Here is a 22,373-nt window from a genome sequence, read left to right on the forward strand (position 1 = left end):
CAAACCACAGACAGCCATCATGCCCCAGAAGAAAATGCTCAGTTTGAAATGCAGTGTCATTTAAAACATCAGACTTGGAAACAGACACAAAACTGTTGAAGGAGAAATGCACCAAAACACCGAAGACTGTGTGCCGCAGCTCGGTGTGCATTCTGGAGACAAAGAGATGCAGGTCAAACGTGCTTGGGTCGAACTTGAAACCGGGATTGATCATCTGTGTACACCGTTGAACCGACATGCGCGGTGTGATCAGGTGTGTGCTGACGGCAGGAGAACAGACAGCCTGGAGGTAATAATAGAGGCAGGACGGTGGTAATACAGGGTTAACATTTCTAATTCAATTGATTATTCTCCTGGCTGTGTACATGGGACTGCATCAGGCTCAGGTTGCAGGTAATGTGGCTTGTGTGCGTGTGTTGGAGGTGTGTGTGTGTGTGTGTGTGTGTGTGTGTGTGTGTGTGTGTGTGTGTGTGTGTGTGTGTGTGTGTGTGTGGTTGTTATTAAACCCGAGCATGTGTCACTGTTTGTGATTCATGCCATGACATCATCTGCCATTACAACCAGACTGTCTGGGGAACCGTAGGCCAGAGATCAACTCCGAGACAACAGGCACAAGCAGTAAGAAAAAAAAAACCAACAACAACACGTGCACACAAAGGATGCATGCATACGAAGGGCATGGCGACATAAGCAGAGATACATTTTCCAATTCTTAACTCAGGCAATTAACACACACTTCTCGTCACAATCGCATGCATGGTGGACGTGCAGCTTCCAGTGTGTGACCTGACACAGTGACCGCTGCCCGATGAAGCCCCCACCCCCCAGCCCTTAATCTGAACTCCGCCTGAGGACGAGCTGACGTCAACAGACCTGATTCAATTCTGGAAAGGACAGTGGCACCTGTGCTTTACTCATATCTTCTCTTATTTTTCTGTGGACGAGCTGTGCAACTTCCTGAGGCGTATTTAGAAAGAATACCGTGTCGAATCTGAGTAGTTTTTGGAAGTCTGTATGGGGACAAACGCTGAGCTGCGTGTGCATAAACATGCACTTTGCTTTAGAGCTGCAACAACCAACTTATAAACAAATGATTAAGTGGTTGATAAATTCTGATTGAGTTAACTTCTTCACCCCTCAACATCAGTATGTGAAGCATCTGCATTCAACTGTCATCTGCTGATGTGATTATTCTGCTTTTCCCCCCTCCCATTCTCCTTTCACTATTACAGTTTACATAACATTTGAAAGGAATTACAACTGTGTTATTTTTCCACTGTGTGCAGCATCTTGCTGGATTAGTTTAGCATTATTTGGATGATCTGATTTTTTGTTGAGCACTTTGTAAACACGTTTAAAAGGTTTTATGTTAGTAAGATCACAAATTAAAGTGATGATTGTATACATAAATACTGAAAATAAATGGAAAAACTGCCGTTTGTGACATTTTTGGCTTCGTCTTTAAAAAAATTACCTCAAGAAGAGCAAAACAAACAAGTGAAAGTAAAATTCGGACTGATTCTTAAACAGAAGCACAACCTTCCCTGACGACTGCGCACACAGAGACCAGTTAACTGCTCGCACAGAAACTTCTGTGGTCACAGCTGATGAAGTGTGTTTTTCTGTGTCATTTCCTGCCTCTTTGTAACTTTCATTTACAACTTAACTGGTTGCTCCACCTAATCTGCTTCTGTTGAAGATGATCCACACTGACGGTAGATACAGGGCTTGTGTTAACAGGAATTAACCCAATTATAGAAGAAATTAGGCAGTTTGACATAAATCCGTGATGCCAAGGTGAAAACAGCTTGAACTCATCTTGATTAAAACAAGTGCCTCAGCTTTGGAGTGAAATTCTGCGAACTCATCCACACGACGACACGCCAACGCAACGAAACCGGACCTGCTGAGGTTCTGTCCGTCTCTGTTTGCCATAAAACGGCAGATGTAGAAAATACAACGTTATTAACACCATAATGTCAGACGTGAGATGATCCTCATGCCAAGCATCAGGCGCGTGCGGCGGCCATCAGGAATAGTCGAGACACGGTTCAGGAACGGTTCAAAGTTCTCCATCAACTGGTGAAATCCACTGTCCTTGACGCTCATTTTTGTTACTCTGTTTGTGATTGGCTTTCGTAAACTTCTTGTTTTCTGAATCGAGCTACAGTTTGGGCGTGTTGCCCACTTGTTGCTCATAAACGCGTTGGTGGCGAATCTTCAAATGAGTGATCAATTTAGTGGCGTTGAACAACTTCTCTAGGCTTCCTCTTCATATTACACTGCTCATGCAAATGGTACATATTGCAATTCCAGTGTGCTTTTTGAACACAGTTTTGAAAACTCCACACGGCTTCACTGGCAGGAAACACATCCTTTGCACAACTTGTCACATGTCTAAACAAACTTCACTTACAGTGCGTGCGCACGCACACACGCGCACACACACACACACACACAGCCCTATATTTCTTTATTTTTTTAATTACTCATATCAGGCGATTCAGATTTATTGAAAAAAAAAAAAGGTGTTGATTTTCTTGTATTGAGGGATGTTTTCTTCTATGCCTTTGCACTGTAAATACGCCAACAAATTGGGTGGAATAGAGGGCACATGGACAATACCACCTGTTAACAATTTGTGCTTCTGCCTCTTCATATGTTGTAATGATTTTAACAAGTATATCCATTCAGGATGTTGGCATCTTCAAAAAGACAGCCAGTACCTCCAGAAGAGAAACCAGTGTCTCCACAAGACGCACTCGCATTTCCAGTCGGAAAACCAGTTTCTCCGTAGAAGGCATCTTTGAAAAGCAGAGTAGCGTCTCCGAAGGGCGCGATCACATTTCCCTGTTTGATTCCCAGACCTTCTGGGAAAGTCCACTTCTTTTTGACATCTGTGAATGCACCTCTGACATCTGATCCGGATCGAACAAAGAAACTCTGATCCCCTGGAAACCGTCTGTCTTGGTTCTCATGCAAGCAAGACTGTCCAGCCTGGCGGGAGGACGTGACGTAGAGCGCAATGCATTTTGGGTAATACACAAAGCTCAATGCGCAAACCAGAAGAAGCAGACGCAGAAAGAAAAAGTTGGACAATATCACGCGGGCAGATATGGAGTAATGAGGAAGCAGTAGTGAGTAAGGCGCTCATTGACATCTGGTCTGAAGACTATATATCGCGGTTGTTTGTGGCTACCCGTTAGCAACGAGCTAAGAAAGCGTCTCTGGATGGAAAAGCACGTCTCGACGGCAAGCCAACATCTCGAACAGTTACACTCGCATCTCAAGAAGGGAAGCCAACCTTCTGCAGAAGGAATGTTCAGCATCTCCAAAAGGCACACGAGCATCTCCAGAATGGTCTCACCAAGAAAGGCATTCCAAGACGACATGATAGAAGAAGAAACACGAGCTCCATCAGAGCTCGCACCACGTTTGATCAAATGTTGCCAACTCACTTTGCTGATGGCATCAACAGCTTCATTTCATGCCGTTTCTTCGTCACACTTCATTGCAAATTATGTGTTTTTTAGAATCCTTACCCAAGGCTTCAAATGACAATCTCTTTCATTACCATTCGATTTGTGGAATTTTTATCTCTTTTGACGACAGTGATGTCCTCTATTTAATTTATCCTTTTCAAAAAACACCAACCCAAGTGCAAAAATATGCCAATTACAATGATATAAAATGACTCAAGCAGCAGCTTTCCACATGTGAGAGGCTGCAGCTGGGAAATGTTTGGCATCACTGTTTGATAAATGACTTAGGTGAGTAAATAATTATTGACAATCATCCATCAGATGTAAAAGTAATTTGTGAAAAGTCTGTGAGTGCCGGGCTGCAGCTACGTACATTTTCCCAAAATCATCCAGTAATTACAGAGCACCTGAAGGAGAAACATCTTAAAATGATCCCTCTGCTTAATGATAAAGTCACCTCCTGCTCATCAACAGGTCGCCTTTAATTCTGCCTTGATCGCACTGGTTTTCCGGAACAGAGTCATCCAACACGACTCCCCCTCGGTGGACAGCTGTGAAAAACAGCGAGTCACAGTCTGTCAAAACCATAACAAACCTCTCCTACGTCAATCTGTGACAGGCTTCCCCTCCGGCAGTTGTGCAGCAAGTCGAGACAATGAAACTGTGGCAGCGTGGTCGACCACCTGCTCTCTCGCTCCCTCTCTCAGTTTCACCTGATTCATCGCACCATTTCGACTGCACAGATAACTGTCAATAATAGATTGATGTTATTTATAAACACCATGTTGCTACATGGCTAAATCCCAGGCTGGCTACCTCTGCTAAAAGTGTGTGTCATCACAATCCCAGGGATTTTAGGGTTTTCAAGCAATACAAAACCCCACTAATAGTGAAATAATATGGGATTATTTTGGCTATCCATAACTGATCTTCTGGCAAAGGTCTGGAACGATGTGATTACAAGTTCATCACAGCAGTACAAACAGAGTAATACTTGGAAGTCTGTCACAAAGAACAGTCATTCATCTTTCATGCTGTGAGAATAAACTGGTTCAGCACTATTTTAAAAACAAACATTTCTGTATTCCCAACAATGTCTTTCACTCCTGAAAAAGCTCCACTTTGAGAAGTTTCCACCTTAGCAACAGTAAAATCTATCATAAAAGTTCAGCCATGTGGATTTTGGAAGAGCCAAGTCTTCAGGCCTTTACACAGTAGCACAGTGTCTCGTGTGTGTTTATTTCTTTTATTTGCACTCGTCCAAAAAACAACTAAAACGCTAAGTCGATGTTGCAAATAAAAAAAAAGAATCATGGATGGTTCTCAGATTTGGCACCAAACAATACACACATCAAGTAACCGTGTTGCGTGCAACTCGAGTCAAACGATAATTTATGCGCTTATCCCCCTAACAAGATCAGACTGTCTAACAGATATCCAAAAGATATAGATAATGAGCATTTCACCTCATAGTGATGATGTTCCTGGTTCAGTTTAAATTTGTTTTTGTATGATTGCTTAACACATGGTTTGGTATCACAAATATAAAAGAGTGAATGTAGAAAAAAAAGAATGGCTGAATGTGTGGACATCTTATTAAAAGGAGAATTTCTTGGAAAAATCTAGGACTGAATATATGTCACTTTTATATTCCTCGCTGGTAAATTGTCTTGAGAATTCCTGACGATTATTTCACTTTCCTTTTTTATGATGTTGCATCTCCAGTTTGAAGACAGACGACAAACAGGTTTATTTATCTAAAAGAAAAGCTGTCAGAAATTGGCTTTGTTTGTTTTTGTCAGGGAATGAGTTTCTAAAATGCAAATTGTAAGCAGTGATGAGTTGCACAACATAAACATGTGTTGCCATTTGGGTCAACCCCCCTCAGCTCCAACAAGTCACAAATGTCCACAGACTGCGATCCAAAACATGCTTGTTACTCCTACTGCCTGCTTGAACAGAGAGCGACTCCTTCAAGCTCCAACCACAATAAAAACACTTCGATTCACGAGTAGGTCCTCCTGGATTTACACACAGAACCATTTCAAAGGGAAAAGCAGCGTGCAAGAGCGCAGTGCAACTTCAATTTTCTAAACAATCTGGCTTGCATGTTACCCGACGGGACAGCAGGCCAAACAGCTAAAACAGAAAGAGCAGCAATTTCGTTGTGTCTCCATCAGAAGTCAGGACCGGGCTGTCATGACTTTGCAAGTGGAGGCAGAAACAGTGAGGGATGAGGAACACAGAAAACAAATCTGCTGGTGACAGGGAGAAGCCAAGATGATGCAAGCAAGGGGAAAGAGAGGGTTCTTTCAAAAAGGAAATGATACAGGTCAGTACTGCTTACATAAGACATTAAAATCTAATTATTTCCCAAACTGAAAAGTCACAGATTCATGAGAATAAAGCTGCGTTACTCTGGAAAATGGAGACGTGTCACAATGCCGAGCAAGGATGAGACATCTTTGCTGTTTGAGAAAATGAGGAACAAAATGAAGGGGCTGGCCACAAAGGGACAGGTCAGGACAGCTTCTGTGTTACTGACCCTGCATGTTTCAAGCAAAACCCACCAAACTTTGACACGTGACAAAAAGGCTGTAGAAACGGGCCGGGAAGCGGGATGAGAGATGCATTGGATATATGTACAGATACAGATGCTGTACTACATGCAACAAATCTACAAGTCAACAGTCAAATAACTGATATGACTCAATTGCTCTCGCAGAGAAATGACTGCAAAGGATGGGGTTGCATGTGAACATTTAAAATAATGTTAACATGATTATGTGGCTGTTGATCACACTGACCTGGCAACTTGTCAGTAACTTTAACAGGGAGAAACCAGCACTCTGAAACTGGAGCAATCTAAACTCAGGTGAAGCCACGAGTGTTAACATCCACAATGGTACCTTTCGTAGGGCTTGCACGAAGAGGCCTCTCCATTTGTGACTGTTCTCGTCACTCGAAAAGTCGTATATCTGCTGGGGCTGCATTGCTGTAGCGGCTCCTGGCGTTGCCGTGGTCCGGGCTGAACTGTCAGCATCGGCCCCGGGTAGATAGTCCTTTATGGGTGGGTCAGTCCGGGGCAGGCACGGTGGAAAAAGTCACACTGGTTCACTCGCAAATACGAATAAGTTACACTCGAAACTACACGGCGAGCCCGAGTGCGGTTGAACTGGCAAATAAAAAAGAGAGAAAAAAAAGGAAAAACGAGCAACAATAGAAAATAAACCACATGTAGCAATTAAGTTAACCAGCTAGCTCGGTGGCTAATGTGGCTAGCCCGCCGCCGCGGCTGTAAACACGGGGCAGCGGCTAACGACGAGCTAACGGCTAATAACAATGCTGCTGAGTGTAATACTCGCTCCTTGGCGTCGGCTGAAAGGCGGTAAACAGGCACGTTTTAGTTCGGCGTTGGGTCGAGACGCGGGAGCCCGGCGTGTCACCAGCTAACTGCAGCCGCCGGGTAATGTTTGGTGATTTCGCTCGCCTGGACACCTGTAACGTTTAGCGGGCTTCGCCGACGATGCTAACTGCTGCTACACGGCTGCCGCTGGCCTCGCCGCGCTCCGACTCCCGTGTTGTGGCTACACGACCCGCTCGGCTCCGAACAAGGCACACTTTCTCCGGCGCTGCTCGCTCCGCTTTCACATCTGGGCATCTCCTCCGCGGCGAGCCGGCGTCATGTCCCGCGGACGTTCCCCCGAGCGGCGGCCGGTCCGAGGCATGGTCTGAGAGCGGGGCGAGATGAGTAGCAGCCGGGGTGTTTTTTTGGTTTGAGAAGTCCGAGGATGTTCGTACCAACTCCGCCGCTGCTGCCGCTGCCGCTTCTGTGCTGTCTGCCGCCTGTCTGCCGCCGCTGCCGCGCCGCCGCCGCGCGTCAGACGCTTCAGGCGCGCGCGCTGCGTAACGTGACGTTTTAGACGCTTCACTTCTGTATCAGCAGGTAAACCCGCAGCACGAAGATAGATTTAAAACATTTTTTTTGTAAAAGGTGCCATCTATTTATATGTGTGAATCTCAAAAATATAACTTTTTCAGCCAAGTATTAGAAATGCAATTTTAAATGACAGCGAATTATGGAATTCATGCTTCTTTTCCCTGTCAAGCGTCACAATGTTAATAATAAATACATAAATAAAATTATTGATTTAATTTTTGCGATGTGATGCTCCATTAAAGAGTAACTGGTAACTTCATAGTTTTTTAATTGTGAAGGAAAACATGTTTCTCATGCACAGATGACAATAAACTTGAAAGTTCAACTTCACTTCTCTTCCGCGCGTGTGTGTGCGTGTGAGTGTGTGGATGGTGATGAGATAACATGAAAAAAAAACACCCAACCTTTTAATTTTGAGAATGCATTCTTCGGTCCTGAGTAACTGGAATGTGGGAAAAATACAGCAGATTAGTCTCTAACTGCTAACTTCTCAATTTTCCATGGAAAAGTGTGAAACTAATCATAGATAGATAGATGACAATGATAACATGACATATTTTTAATAACATTTCGAATATGAATGCTGTGTTCCAGTATAACTGGAAAGTAGAAAGGATCGTCCATCCTGCTACTGTCTAACTTGTAACTTCCCACTGGAAAAATGGGAATTTAATGTGATGTCACTCAAAACGATTTCATTTGTGCATTTACCTGGAAGAGTAGTGACTTTTCATAAACCCATTAATAAACAAGTAAAGAGAGTCAGACTTCTTCCTACACATCTGGTCTTAATGACGGCATCATAATCTATAAATAATCAGTTAATGAGCCCAACAGCTGCGTCTCAAAACTTCATTTCTGTTACCATGTGAACACTCCTCACTGGGAAATCGGACTTTCCCAGCCGGTCACATCAGGAGTTCCCAGCTGCACGAAGGCACAAATAACCCCAAGAAAATACCCAAAGCATGCAAATTGAAGTTATCAATGAAATGTGAAAAATTTTTCTCCATGTTTTTTCAATCATGACGACCTTCTTGAAACATTTCAACTGAATTCTAAAATGTCCAATAAATAATCCAAGTTCCACTGCTAATCTAAAAAGGCTTAAAGTCAAGCATTAGAAGATGACAGAGAAGCTTTTGTTAATTTCTAGACTTAAAATTTTAACTTTCAGTTTCAGTATAAGAAAGTAGAAGATACTATGAGTTATCATGTATTATTATTAACAGATGTTTTCTTTTTTTTACTTTGAAATGTCAACTTTCAGTTCTACTGTAGAAAATGTAAAAAAAAAAAAAACTCTTGGCCCATCCTCAACATTAATGTCTTCATTATTCCCACATGCAAGGAAAAGGCTTTTCTAAAAGTTATAAAGAATACACAGATGGTTTTACCGATTTCTTGTACAAAATGTCATCGTGAGACGTGTCCGCTGCAGAAATTAGCTTCGGTTGTGAACAACAGGCTGTAATCTCAATCTGCAAAATAACTTTATTTGGTCCCTTGTACGTTTTATGCGTCACAAAACCTGAGTAGATTTAGTAAATTCATTTATAAGCAAATAAATCACACTTTTGCAAAAAAAAAACAAAAAAAAACAAAACCCGATTTTATTTCCATACTATCATTAAAGCACCATCAGTAAAAATATTAGAACGACAGACAAGATTCATCAGCAGTGGTTTGAAGTAAACGCACTGGACAGTTTCAGAGATCTTCTCTAGATTTAATAGTAACAGGAAAAAAAAAAAAAAAGAAGCTGTTTGGCACAAGCAGAGAAGATCTGGTAAACTTTACATGGGTGCAACCCATACACCCAGCCCTGCTGCTCATCCCACAAATGCACGTTCCTTACAAATTGAGCACAATGCAAGAGAGAAATAAACAGATTTTCTAAAATGCAACAGAGAAATAATCGACCAAAGACAATTTGTGTGTGAAGCTAAGAAGCCCCGGATTGGGAGATCCCCGGGTGTTAATGTGGCAAAACTCCACAATTACACGCAAAACAAGCAACTTTAGATGCAAATGAACAAAGAAAAAAAACAAGCCAAAGATGCAGAATCAGCAAAGTGAAATCAAACGAGCAGAAATGCAAAAATACCTGCAAATATCTAGTTTTTTCAAGAATGATAAAGAGATTTTTTCCCCCCTAATCCGTTTATTTGAAGACCCTATATTCTAGAAAACTAATGGAGGCACATTCTCTGCTTCCACTTAGATCTTTTGTTGCTGTTATTCTGCCTCCTTGTGGACAAACGATAGAAATGCTTGTATTGGGAACAGACAGATCTGTTACTACAGCATAATTTACTTTAAAATTACACCAAACACATTAAACCTGACCTTAAGGTTAATTCTTTCTCTCTACTCGTACCTTACACTTCTATGTAAGCACTTACGTTTTAAAACAATCTGTCACAACCTCCGAACTTTGGTGTATCTGCTATTAAAAAAATAGATGATTTACCCTCGAAATACTTTAACATTCGTTCGTCTATAAATGAGATGAGTTTACAATGGTAGAAAAAAAAATATTTCTGTTAAGGGATATGTGAAGGTTTCAAATTTCTGAAGAAATTGTAAGAAAACACAAGTTTGTCCTTAAATGTTGAGTTTGTAGGATTTGCTGCCATCTTGTGGTGTGGTTCCACATTGCAAATACCTGACATTTCTTCGTTTAAGTGGATTATACGCTCATGAAAACATCGTTTTGGGTGACATATTGAGTTACTCAAATATATCCTAAATTTTACACACTGCACCTTTAATGCACATTTAAGACAGCAGTTTATATTCAGGATGTAATTCATAGATTAGTATAACATTACCCTGTCAAATGTAGTGAGATCAACTCGTTTCTGTAATAAAATGTGCGTTCTGCAGCAAAAAATGTGCAATACATGGCACAATACAGTACCCAGTGTCACCTAAGATCATGGATAGACTTTATAGATTGGTCAGAAACCTGACTCACATTGTTTATTTGGTTTTAAATGCAGCTTAAAAGGGAGTTTTGAAAGGAAAGAAACTTTGAAAGGGCGTCAGTGGCTCAATGAGCTCAAGCAAAGTGAAAAGAAGAAAAGAAGTACCACAGTTTAATCGTTTAAAAGCCCCTAAATGAAAACGCCAAGTTCATAATTCACAACATGTCCATCTATTTCAGTATCCGGATTTTTGATTTTGACTGTGATCTATGACGTTGCCATCATTTAAAGACAATAACGTAGTGAAATGTGGTGGCGTAAACCATAAGAAACCCAAGATTGCACCAGAAAAGTGTAAAATGACGGGAGATATGTCACGTCACTTGATTAAGGCCTGATCTCCTTCGATCCTCGTCCTGGGAGACTTCCCTACAGGGCGAAGCGGCTCTGCACCTCGTCCGCGATCATCTCGCCGATGGCGAGGGAGGAGGTGGCCGCCGGAGACGGGGCGTTTCTCACGTGGAGCACCCGGCTGGCCACCTCTCCGACGCCGCCGTCAAACACGAAGTCGTCCACCAGGTTCCCGTCCCGGTCCAGCGCCTGAGCTCGGACCCCCGATGGACCCCTGAGGAGGAAACACAGGAACTGAGGGACTTTACACTCCAGATGTGTGTATTCAGTCTTTCTGCACTTATCTCCGTTTACACAATTTGCACAATTAAAAAGAACACGAGATGAACCTGCTTCATGTTCACGGCCTCTGCGTCGCTTTTATGGCGTTGTTGTAAAAAACAGCGGTGGAGGGTCGACAACCAACCGATGTGGATTACAAACGTTCCTTAGATATTGTAAAGCTCGATGCGTTTTAAGGAGATGATGGAATGGTTGCATTCGAATTTTATTTCGTCAGTCTTCAGAAAACAAAACAGAACAAACAAACACTCAATTGTCCAACTAGTTTTCCTCATCACAAAACACTAAACAAGGCTCTCACTAATTTTTTTAAACTATTTTTACTATTTAAATTTCATCAATTACATTTTAAATACTATAGTGTGGCAATATTTAAATTAATAATATTAATCACAATATTTACCTTTTATTATGTTCATTACATATTAATATATGTTATACCATTATATACATATTATATATTATTGGTGTTCTAGGTGAAATTGTTGCTCTTCTTTCTTGTACCTACTAATGATATATGATTTAAAAAGCTTTTATAAAGTAGTTCATGTTGGTGCTTCATTTCGTTTCATCCTTCAGGCACTTCCATAATTTAACGGCTGCTATTGTTAATACTCATCCTTTTCAGTGTCGTTCTCACATTTTGCATCTTGAAATGTAGTTTCCTGTTAAATTATAGTTCCCTTCTCTCTCTAAAAACCTTTTCTGCAACCCTTTTGGAAGTGCACAATTTGGTAAGTTGATTAGATTCTATATTGAATTAGTGGCTCCAGCTCTCATGCATCTTTAAATAAATGACCTGAATGTAGTAATAAACCACCAAGAAGATTCCAGATCTATTAGATCATCAGGAACAGTAAGAAGTCCGTCACTCGGCTTCACAAACCCACCTGACGACGTCACTCCTGGAGAGCTCGGGGATGTACTTCTGCAGGAGTTTAACCTGCGCGCCGATGACGACCCCCCGGTACATTTCCCCGACTCCGTACGTGATGTTCCTCATCACCAGCCTCTGAAGACCCCTGCAGATGAACAACACACGTTCAATATCCGGCGTGCGGCTGCTGGAGTGACCTCGCGACCTTTCCGAGCGCGCGCACACACGCACACGCACACACACACACACACACACACACACGCACACGCACGCGCTGCGACCTGAAGGATAGCGCGTCGGCGAAGTCCCGGGCGTTGAAGTCGTACACCTTGTATCCCTCCCTCTTGAAGGCCAGCACGGCGTTGGGACCGAGCCAGATGCTCCCGTCCATCCTGGGGGTGAAGTGGACGCCGAGGAAGGGGAAGCGAGGGTCTGGAACCTGAACATGTGATGGAATGAAGCTGAAACAGCGAAACCTCGGACACAGAACATCGTCAGACGTTCACACTTTAATAATCTGTTCCTTCTTGTGGTCTTACCCGTATTTATCCACTTGCTTTTAATTCCATCAATCCCATATTAATTCCATTAATTTTTTTTATCGTATTCTAGATTTCCGAATGTTTTTCACATCATAAGATATTATAATATTAAAAGATCTTAACATTGATATTAAAAAAGGAAGAAAAAAGCAAGTTAAAACCTATTTTATATTTTTTGGTTTCCATTACCTAAACAATAAACATCAATTCTACAACTGTCTCTCTCTTTTTTTTTTTTTTTTTTTAAATGTGGAAAAACCTTTAATTCTCTGCCGTCTGGCTTTAATTCAAATTTGTTGCACAAAAAGAAAATTTTCAAAATAGACTCAATGTGAAAAATGACACTAAATAGATAATAATAATATATATATATAAAATATTGAAAACCGCTGAAAATGGCTTGAAATGCATATATTCTTTTCAAATGAGTTTAATTTTGGGACAAATAAAAGCTGCGATAGCTCCAAAATATTAATCCATGACGTCTGCAGGTCAGACTGACTTACAGGGTAGATATTTCCTTTGACCAGGTAGTTCTTCTCAGGCTTGAGGACCAGATAATCTCCCCTGAACGGGACGATGCGCGGCTCCGGACTGCAGCCAGATATCTGGGAGAGCCGGTCCGAGTAGAGGCCGCCGCAGGTCAGGACGTAACGACAGCGCACCTCGTTACCCTGTGGACAGACAGTTAATGAACCGTAATCATGACTGAAAACAAATAAATGGACGATTAAAGTAGGAATTATTTTTGTTAAAACAAACATTTTTATCAATGAGTTTGTTGTAGAAGTAATGGAGACTAACTAAAATGATAAAATGACTGTAGCAGGTGCAGTTTATACATGAATAAGGCATCAAATTGAATGAAAACAAGATTTACACAGGAACATTTAATTCATTTACTATCAGAGGCTCCTATAAAACCAGATTGCATCATTTTCTTCTCCACTGGGAGGAGTCTCACCTTCGAGTCCCTGATGGCGATTGGATATTTCATCCCTGCAGATTGAATGAAAACAAAACAAAAAAGATTTAAAAACATATCACGCTGCGTGAAGTGTGACTGCAGACACACACACACACACACACCGCTCCGTTACCGTCGCTGCTCCCAGCCGCGCTCTCTTTGACCGTGGAAATGTCGTTCACCTCGTACTCGGTGACCACGGTGCCGCCGGCGTCCTGGAAGTCCGTCCCGTAGCTGAGAGCCACCATCCTCCAGTCCACGATGCCCGTGTACGGAGAGTCCAGCGCCATTATCCCCTGGAGACGTGATGCTTTATTAGAGTATTAATCTTTTGCTCGGGTAAATATGTCAAGTGTTTTTGTGTGTGTGTGTGTGTGTGTGTGTGTGTGTGTGTGTGTGTGTGTGTGTGTGTGTGTGTGTGTGTACCCGACAGTACGGCTCCCGCTCCCGGATGCCCTTGGCGTCCACGATGCTGAGGTCCCGCACGTTGTTCTTCAGGCCACGCTCGTACAGAGCCTTCAGTCGGGGGATCTCCTCCTGCTCCACGGCCACGATGAGCTGCCAGAAGCACCGACACACACGCCTTCATGCCGGCACACACACACACTCGCACCCGCACGCTTACGGGTCACCAATTCACCTCACACGCGCGTGACTGAGGGAGGAAACCCACGCACACGCGGGGGGGGGGGAACGTGCAAGGAGGGTCGCAAGTTCAATTCCCCATCCCCGCCTGGCCACATGCCGAAGTGCCTCTGAGCAAGACACAGAAACCCAAACTGACCTTGCTTGGCCGCAGCTTGTGATTAACGATGTAAAGCTCAAAATAATATTCTTTACAAGTTAAAATCCATTTATCATAAAAATGTGACCCCCCCCCCCCCCCCCCCCCCCAAAAAAAGTCTCTTTTTGTGCTTTTTATTTAAGCCAAGGACAAAATATATGGTCATTTTTCAAATGGGTTAATTTTCTTGCTTTTTTTTTTTTTTTAGGAAAAATCGCACATTGATCAAACGTCTGCTTGTTGACAGTGACGTGGACGACGAGAAGCTCAGATAATTTTACTCAAATCTGAAGTATTTTGGTTTAGGGTTACTTGTTTTTGCACTAAGATCCTATTAAAATGCTTGTGTGACATGAAATATACAAACTTGATTGCAAAAACCAGTGGATGATGCAAAAACAAAACAAAAACAATCTAAATAAAACCTTTGTTTGTTCTACCTGGACACGTGTGGGTTTTTGACTCCCCCCCCCCCACAGTTCTAGAACACGTATTTAAGGTTAATTGGGGACTCCAAATTGCACGTTTGTGTTTATCCTGTGAAGGAGCAGCGCCTCGTCCAGTTCTAACCTTTCCACATCTCTTGTAGGGCAGTCCTTTCTTCTGGCAGTACTCGTAGGCTAAAGTGGCTCCTCGCACACACAGGCGGGCCTTCAGGGAGCCCGGAGTGTAGTAGATCCCGCTGTGAATCACCCCACTGTTGTGCCCACTCTGGTGGAGAGCTGGTGAGAAGAACCAGGACCAAACAAAGGGAGGATTTATTACGACACTGCTCACAGTCATTTGGTTGTATTTGGAAATTTGATATTGTTTTGTTTTAGTTTTTTTTTTTTTGAAGGCGAAGCAGCTTGTGTAGATGCCATTTTAGAGCTTTTCAAATCAAAAGAAGGAAACAAATGGTTTGTGTCGAAGTATTTAATCCACCTCCGGTTATTGGAGATATTTGGATTATTTTGTATCATGAACAAACAAACAAAAAAATCGTGATATCGCCTCAAATACATTCCAGTCAATCGAGTCAGTAGAATATTATCCGGTAAAAATAAAAATGAATAACTATTCTTGAAAAAAATTAAATAAAAAAATATTTTATTATATAAAATGATTATTCTTCATTCCACTACAATTCTGTAGTATTTTGAGATTTTTAAATGAAATACCTTAGAAATAGAATATATATGTAACTTTAACAATGCTATAAACCAATCTCTATAAACTGACCTTATTGATCCAGACTTTTTCTTTATTTACATTTCTATTGACCGTATTCAAAGTTATTCTGGTGTTACATTGTTGAAAATGGCTATTTACTACCACTTATTTGAAATATGATAAAGAATGTGTTTCATCTCTGATCAACAAGGGTTGTTTCTAAATCTGCATTTTAAATAAAGCTTCACGTGGCTATTAAAAGTGTCTGTTGTGTAAAAAGTCCAGCTGCGGCACTTCGACATGCAACCAACACTGACTTCCTTCCATTAAGTGATGATTTTGCTTGACGAGGAGAAGCTATGAAAACCAAACAAAAACACTTCAAGATGTCGAGGCCTCATGACAAATCTGTTAATTGGGTTGTTTTTTCTGCAGCTCTGCTCTCCGGCACACCGGGTCTGATCTGTGACTGTGATCAGGAGGTTGAAAACACTCGAGAGCGTCTCGAATCTCGTTCAACAAAACTGAAGGTAAAACTTCACCGTCGCGGCTTCATTTCGCATCCGAACCTCCTGGGTCACCTCAGAGCGCCGTGAGTGACTTTAACCAGAGCCACATGCGCAACATGTTTCCTGTCGGACTCAACCCACCGAGCTCGCTCTCCTTCTCCAGCAGGACGAAGCTGAGCGCCGGGTGTCGGAGGATCAGCTCTCTGGCCGTGGCCAGACCCACGATGCCCGCTCCCACCACGGCCACATCGTACGAGCTGGACGGAGGAGGACAGGACAGGGAGGGCGCAGTTAAAAATTAAAGTGGTTACTAATCGTCGACCAAAAGGTGGGAAGTGTTTAGATCAGTGAGTTTAAAGTCCAACTGGAGGAGCTGCGGACTTTTGAGCAGGAGAGAAATCCGCTTAGTCTCGCATGTAAATCCATCTGGAGCAGAATAGAGCTCCTAAAGATCACACAAGAAATCCTCTAACTCACACAAATTGTAATTTGAAGGCATGGCTTCCTCATGTTTATTCTAATCTCAATACAAAACATGATTGTTAAGCGTTGCTGGGATTCACAAGCAATAAAAAGATAAAGTCTCATAATATTAGACCAGCGGTGTCAAACACATTTCCGTTCAGGGACAGATTCAAGACAAGTTTTAAGCTTTTAAGCTAAATATATATTGATTCCATCATGCTTTTTCAACACGATTTTCAGTTATTATTCACATTGTTTCCCATAAAAAGAGTATTTCCTTTGGTATACAGTCACTTGCTCTTTCCACTATTAGTTCTAGATAAATAAGATAGAGCTTCCTGTCTAAATATAGTTAGAAATATTACATTCTATAATTTCACAACACTGACTTCAAGAAAAACTACAAGGGAAATGTTTCTATGCATATCTGAAATTTCCTTTTTGACCATGAACAACTGAATTAGACAACGCACAACCATGCAGCGAGTAAGATCAGTGTGTTTCCTTCTCCTTAATTCCATCCAATCTGTCCGCCGGGATTTTTCTTTTTTCTTTTATTTTTTTGTAGGAACACAATGTACACCTGGAAAGAAAATGGTTCCATCGTGTCAGCTCATGTGACTTTGTAAACAGTCAACATCTTGTTTCATTTTCGGAAATTAAAGTCAGACACAGGATCATAAAAGCTCCATAAAGCAAGAAAAGAAGGGAGCGGAGGCATCGCATGCCACGGATGAGGGACAAGATCAGGAAATGTTCTACAAAGTTTGCATGTTCAGAAGAATAACTTGTTGCTGGATGGGTGTAACTTAATGTTTGATCAGACAATAAGCCCAGGACAGATGGAGCTTGTGAAAACTTGTACAACGACAGTTCATTTATCCTTTAAATGGTCTCTGATGAATGTTTGAGTTTACCATATGGAAGGTTATAAATGAACAACTTCAAATTAATAGTGAAGGAGGGCATGGGGCTGGAGAAAGGAGAATAATTCATCCACTCTCATGCAACTACAACCTTTAAAAAAAAAATGCAAAACTGAACATCATCACCTTTATATAAACAGATTTATATGAGAAAGCTGCTGTGTTGAATTACATTATTAATATTATATTATTAAGTGTTAATACACCGTAGAGCCCAGGTTTCAAACTAAACACCTGCTTATACCTAAATAGATCTTAAAAGCTAACAATAACTCAAGTTGTAGATTTTAAAACAAGCTTAAGGAGGCTTCCTAAATATGGATCCCTTGCTGGGTGAGTGCAGAGGAGGAGGTGAGGACACACACGTCTTGTGTAAGGAAACAATGTGGTGGAGTGTGAAGATCTGGTTGAACACAAAGCAGACGAGTTGTGCAACGCTGCAGCCCCACAGTGTCCTTGGTAATTAAAGTTTAGCAGGCATGCAGGCAGCAGCTTGTCTGTGTCAGTGTGTGAAATGAAGCCCAGATTAGACGTATTTCTCACGTGTATGAGAAGAAGACAGGTCTCCTCCGGTCTTACCTGTGCAGCTGCCTGCTCGCGACGTCCTTCAGCACTTTGAGCTGCACCGCGCCGGCCGCCTTCACACCGGCGCTGTTAACGACCCGAAACATCCTGACAGCGGCTCCTAAAGCGGCTCACAGTCGCTCCGCCATCGTACCACTCCCGGGAGGACCTCTCCTGAACTCCGTGTGCCGTCTTTTGCTCCTCCTGTGACAGCAGTCAGTCGACTATCCGGCGGCTTCGTCGTGAATAGAGCCGAGTGGAACCGAAAAGAGCCGAACTGAACTCAAACGGAGCCACGCCCCCTATCAGTGACACTTCCGGTTTTGAAAGAAGCTTTATTGATTCTTCTATATACAAATACAATAATACCACTGTGACTGTTTTTTTGTCTCTTAAACCGTAACGAATTTTTTAGTACATCAAACTTACGACGCACGAGCAGACAAAAGTCCGATATGGAATTTCCGATATACGTGATTCTTTGTGGTGAATTGTTCAATCATCTCTGAAATGGGGTGGGACTATTTCCTCACATACGGTCATATTCAAACAAGTAAGATAAAATGAATTTGATAAATATCAAAGTTATGGACTTAATGTTATATTTTAGGTTCTAAATTGGATCTGGCCTTTCAATTTCCATTTGACCACAGTTTAGCTGCGGTGACGTCAATGCGTAGAGCCAATGGGAGAGCGCGTCTGCCCGTTACGTCGTGAGGTCATTGTGTCACAGCGATGGCGGTGCCTCTAATGTAAACAACGTACTTCGTTTGGAGGACGGGTGAGAGTTTGGAGACGTTCTCTCCGCAGAATATCTGAATTTGGTAAAGCACTTAGTGTAAACTGGTTCGTGACTGTTGTGTTTTGGTGCGTGCTGTTCACAGACATGAGGCTGTTGTCGCAGGCGGTGCAGCGCGCGGGGCTGCTGCAAAGCTGCGGGAGCCGCAGACACTTCTGGAGCTGGCTCAATGCTGTTTTCAACAAGTGAGAAACCACGTTATTCAACATGTCTTATCAGCTATCGTAAAGTGAACAAAGACACATTACAAACATGTAGATATTGCTGTTATAAACTGATATAATAAGGCAATAGTTCGTGATTTCAGCTGATTTACATCTATTATTTACTGGAATTGATGATCATAAATGGATCATCAAACATTTGCTTCTCCCAAGAGTGAAGAGGACATTGTCTTATAAATTGCAAAGAGGTTAAAGGAAAATACTCCACTACCTGTAAAGAAAAATTGCAAGTTTAAGACTTGCGCCTAATATCTTGTGGACTGTGAGCCAATTTTTTCAATTGGTCATGTTAGCATTATAGTCTTTTTAAACACACTTGAACCAGGTATCAATGGACATCACTCAATCACTGTGCTTTTGAGTAAAAAACAACAACAAAAAAACTGAAATTCGTGCATGTTGAGTCAAATTAGAGACATACAGTGATACAGTTCTTGAAATTAGCTGCCGTAAGTGTATTCAGTCCTTGTGGTTGCCCACCGTCAGGGTAAAAGTTATGTTCCCCTCACTATGATCAAGGTACCCACCCTACATACATTCAGAAGTACAGCCAGCAGACATGGTTTCCACCACAGTCACTCTGAAGTGTGTCTTTGCACAGGGTGGACTACGAGCGGATTAAAGCGGTGGGTCCGGACCGAGCGGCCGCTGAGTGGCTGCTGAGATGCGGTGCCAAAGTGAGGTTCCAGGGTTTCGATCACTGGCACCACGACTACAATGGGCTGCCAACTGGGCCTCTGGGCAGATACAAGATCCAGGGGATCGATGCCACCGAATCCTGCATCATGTACCGAGGGTTTGACCACCTGGGTCAGTGTTACGGTGCAGAGAGTATTACCCTCCAGTCCTTGTTACTTGTCCCAATCTCATTAACCGGCCACTAGTATTCCTGGTATTTGATACCTTTAGTATTTCACATCATTTTGAAGTTCAACCTTTACGTACTGATGCTTAGCGGAGCTGCATGAGTCACCCTCAGCATGCAGCAGATGTGAACATGCAGTTGGATTAAAGTGATGACGAGTGTTAAAATTAAAGATTAAAGCCGAGTTCAGAAAGAGTAAATTTTGTATGAAGCGTGTTGGCACGAGTTTGACCTCGCCGGTTGACCTGAAAGTGATTCCCACCGGTGTTAACAAGAAAGTAAAGGCGAGGGTGAAAGAGCATCTCTCTGACTGACTTTCCAAAAATGACGCAAGTCAAAGGGATGTTTTACAGCGTCTCCGGCCTCGCTGGCAGCAGCACAGCGAGCCCATTTATGTGGGTGTCGGGTTCCTTTGTTTTGCTTCATGTGTCTGACACTGGTTTTTTTGTTGTTTTTTTTAATGTGCCTGCTGCTTCCAGAGGGATTGAAATATTTGGAAGACATAAAGTTGAATAAGTGCATCTACATTGAAGACGCCTGTCTGGAGAGGCTGGGCTCCATCGGGAACCTGCAGGAGAGCCTGTACATGATGGAGGTGATTTCCTGTGGAAACGTGACTGACAAGGGTGTCATCGCACTGCACAAGCTCAGGTGAGAGGCAACTCGTGTTTACTCTTATGTAACAAAAAAAATAAAAATCAGAAGACGATCTATTGAAATTTCACAGCATATTTTAAAAAATTTGCATGTTAAAATATATTATCTGACAATGGTTTTTACAAGCGTGCACGGACATGACACTTGATTCCGAGTATTAAGATGTTTTTTTTCAGTGTTCACTGATGCTCTCAGACAATGGTTTTCTGAAGTGTACTTTGACAGTGGCTCTTGTATTGTTCACAGAAAATGTGTTCACATGTACTGTGTTTCTTAAGCGTGAATTGAAACCAGAGTAAGTAATCATATTTCTCTGCAGAGCTCATAGACAGTGGCTTTAAATCATTTCCAGGACATTGGCTTTCAAAGTGCTACTAGAGAAAAGCTTTGCTGGAGTTTGGTGTCAGACAATGGTTTATGCGGAATTGCAATGGACAGCAGCTGCTGCAGTTTTCACAGGTGGTGATTTCCTTCAGTGTTCCCATGTGATGGTTTTACTCACTTGCTCACAGGCAATACGTTTCTGAAGTATTCTTCTTGACAGTGGCTCTGCTCTTGAAGTGTCCACTGACAATGGTTTTCTATAATATTCAGATTTATATTGGCTCTCTGAAGTGTTTGCAGTCAAAGGTTGAAGTGATCCCAAACATTGTCCAATGAGTTTCTTTTTTACTGCAAGTCACTGATCTGTGGTCAGTTGACATATTTTATGCAAGATATTCCAACATTTTGTGTTTTTAGCATATCAGAAATATTATGGTAATCTCTTAATTTTGTCCAAACTAAGATTTTCAAATGCACTGAAATACATGACATTGTTTAATTTGTGCATTACTACATTTTGAATAAATTGTAAAGCGGATTTGATGACAAATGAGATTTAATTTGTGTATAACTTCTTTGCAGGAATCTGGAGTATCTGTTTCTCAGCGATCTTCCTGGAATCAAAGACAAAGAGACGACGGTTGGCCGGCTGAAGACGGCACTTCCACGTCTGGACGTCGTCGTCAACTTGGACTGATCCAGAAGTGTTTTTTGTTCGCTTCTTAAATAAGGACACCACTTATGTAAATGATTTAGTTTTATGATGTGTTCATGCAAGTGGGAAGTTGGAAAGTCACAAGGTTGGAATTTTCTGTTTCCATGACAACAAAATGATTAAAATGATCACCTGAACGCTACAAATAAATGAGTCGACATACAGAATACCGACGTTCATAGAGAAAACCACTGATAGATATCAGGTGTATTTGGAAATACTGCACTTTTGCTGGCTGCTACTGCACTACGTATGCTGGGAGAATGAATCCTCGCCGTTTGAATTGAATTTTGGTCATTTTTGTTGAGTGCATTTTGAGGAAATGCTCATTCCTCCCGTAGATGAACCAAAGCTTGTTAGAGTTCTCAATATTTCTAATGCTTGTACAGACAAAGTGTGTGTTTGTGTGTGAGCGTGGTGCTTTTTTTATTAAAAGCTTGGAAGAAACAGTGAGTTCAAGCACTTAAAATTTTTTGATACTCTGTACTTGATACTTTAATAATGAATGTACACAGAGAAAGCAATTTGTGAAAATATTAAGGATTTTAAGAGTCACTTAAATATATATATATTTTTAATTATTTTGGCATTTGTTGTTAAATCTGAGAGGACAGACAAATGGCTGAAAAACCTCCTTAGCACCAGAGTTTCAGAGACTATCGAGGCCGGCGTTAAATGTTGGTAATGGTGAGCTAAAGCAACGTCTTTGCTCCAATAAATATCACTTTCTGAAATGCTTGTGAGTCGATCTACATTATAACTTAAACATTAAACGTCCTACTATAAACGCGTCACTCTTAAAGAGTCCATCATTATATATATATATATGTATTTATTTATATAAAAAAATTATATTTGGCAAACCAGTGAAGGCAGTACGTCGTCAGTTTTACCTTCAGTCTACTCGGCAGCTACGAGCGGAGCGGCACGTCGCTCCTCGTCTTCTCTACAGATCGGC

At 41.8% G+C, this 22,373-nt stretch overlaps 3 protein-coding genes across 5 annotated transcripts in view; 1 reads left to right on the top strand and 2 right to left on the bottom strand.

Annotated features, from left to right (window-relative positions):
• The window catches only part of sos2 (son of sevenless homolog 2), a 35,242-nt gene extending 27,908 nt beyond the window's left edge, over positions 1–7,334 (bottom strand). Inside the window, exon 1 of the mRNA XM_080480032.1 lies at positions 6,392–7,334. Coding sequence (XP_080336158.1) covers positions 6,392–6,475 — 84 coding nt within the window. The 5' untranslated portion in view covers positions 6,476–7,334. The remainder of the gene's footprint in view (positions 1–6,391) is intronic.
• Positions 7,335–8,898: 1,564 nt separating this feature from the next.
• On the bottom strand, positions 8,899–18,144 carry l2hgdh (L-2-hydroxyglutarate dehydrogenase). 2 transcript variants are annotated; one of them, XM_080480357.1, is made up of 10 exons: positions 17,847–18,144; positions 16,018–16,133; positions 14,786–14,937; positions 13,858–13,989; positions 13,565–13,727; positions 13,429–13,463; positions 12,971–13,138; positions 12,204–12,361; positions 11,936–12,067; positions 8,899–10,977 (listed from the first exon to the last, which is right to left on the bottom strand). In XM_080480357.1, the coding sequence occupies exons 1-10, from the start codon at positions 17,936–17,938 to the stop codon at positions 10,782–10,784; spliced, it is 1,344 nt and encodes a 447-aa protein (XP_080336483.1). In that variant the 5' UTR covers positions 17,939–18,144; the 3' UTR covers positions 8,899–10,781. The 2 variants fall into 2 exon arrangements, with proteins under 2 accessions (XP_080336483.1, XP_080336484.1); XM_080480358.1 differs by lacking the exon at positions 16,018–16,133 and having other exon boundaries at positions 13,565–13,741; positions 17,847–18,085.
• Positions 17,772–22,146, top strand: dmac2l (distal membrane arm assembly component 2 like). Of its 2 annotated transcripts, XM_080480359.1 has the most exons (6): positions 17,772–18,384; positions 18,485–18,612; positions 18,716–18,815; positions 19,456–19,664; positions 20,199–20,370; positions 21,283–22,146. In XM_080480359.1, the coding sequence occupies exons 3-6, from the start codon at positions 18,718–18,720 to the stop codon at positions 21,395–21,397; spliced, it is 594 nt and encodes a 197-aa protein (XP_080336485.1). In that variant the 5' UTR covers positions 17,772–18,384; positions 18,485–18,612; positions 18,716–18,717; the 3' UTR covers positions 21,398–22,146. The 2 variants fall into 2 exon arrangements, with proteins under 2 accessions (XP_080336485.1, XP_080336486.1); XM_080480360.1 differs by having other exon boundaries at positions 18,082–18,612.
• The last annotated feature ends 227 nt before the right edge of the window (positions 22,147–22,373 follow it).

This window comes from Lipophrys pholis, assembly GCF_963383615.2.
Source record: "Lipophrys pholis genome assembly, chromosome: 14".
NCBI classification, from domain to species: domain Eukaryota; kingdom Metazoa; phylum Chordata; class Actinopteri; order Blenniiformes; family Blenniidae; genus Lipophrys; species Lipophrys pholis.

Bases quoted from the DNA above. Each gene is read 5' to 3' on its own strand.
- l2hgdh (XM_080480357.1), bottom strand. From the start codon at position 17,938: ATGTTTCGGGTCGTTAACAGCGCCGGTGTGAAGGCGGCCGGCGCGGTG. The intron at 13,464-13,564 runs GTAACGGAGCGG...TTCAATCTGCAG, and splicing joins CGCGGCTGGGAGCAGCGACG to GGATGAAATATCCAATCGCC. The intron at 10,978-11,935 runs GTGGGTTTGTGA...TTTCCTCCTCAG, and splicing joins TCCAGGAGTGACGTCGTCAG to GGGTCCATCGGGGGTCCGAG.
- dmac2l (XM_080480359.1), top strand. From the start codon at position 18,718: ATGAGGCTGTTGTCGCAGGCGGTGCAGCGCGCGGGGCTGCTGCAAAGC. The intron at 19,665-20,198 runs GTCAGTGTTACG...TGCTGCTTCCAG, and splicing joins CCGAGGGTTTGACCACCTGG to AGGGATTGAAATATTTGGAA. The intron at 20,371-21,282 runs GTGAGAGGCAAC...ACTTCTTTGCAG, and splicing joins ATCGCACTGCACAAGCTCAG to GAATCTGGAGTATCTGTTTC.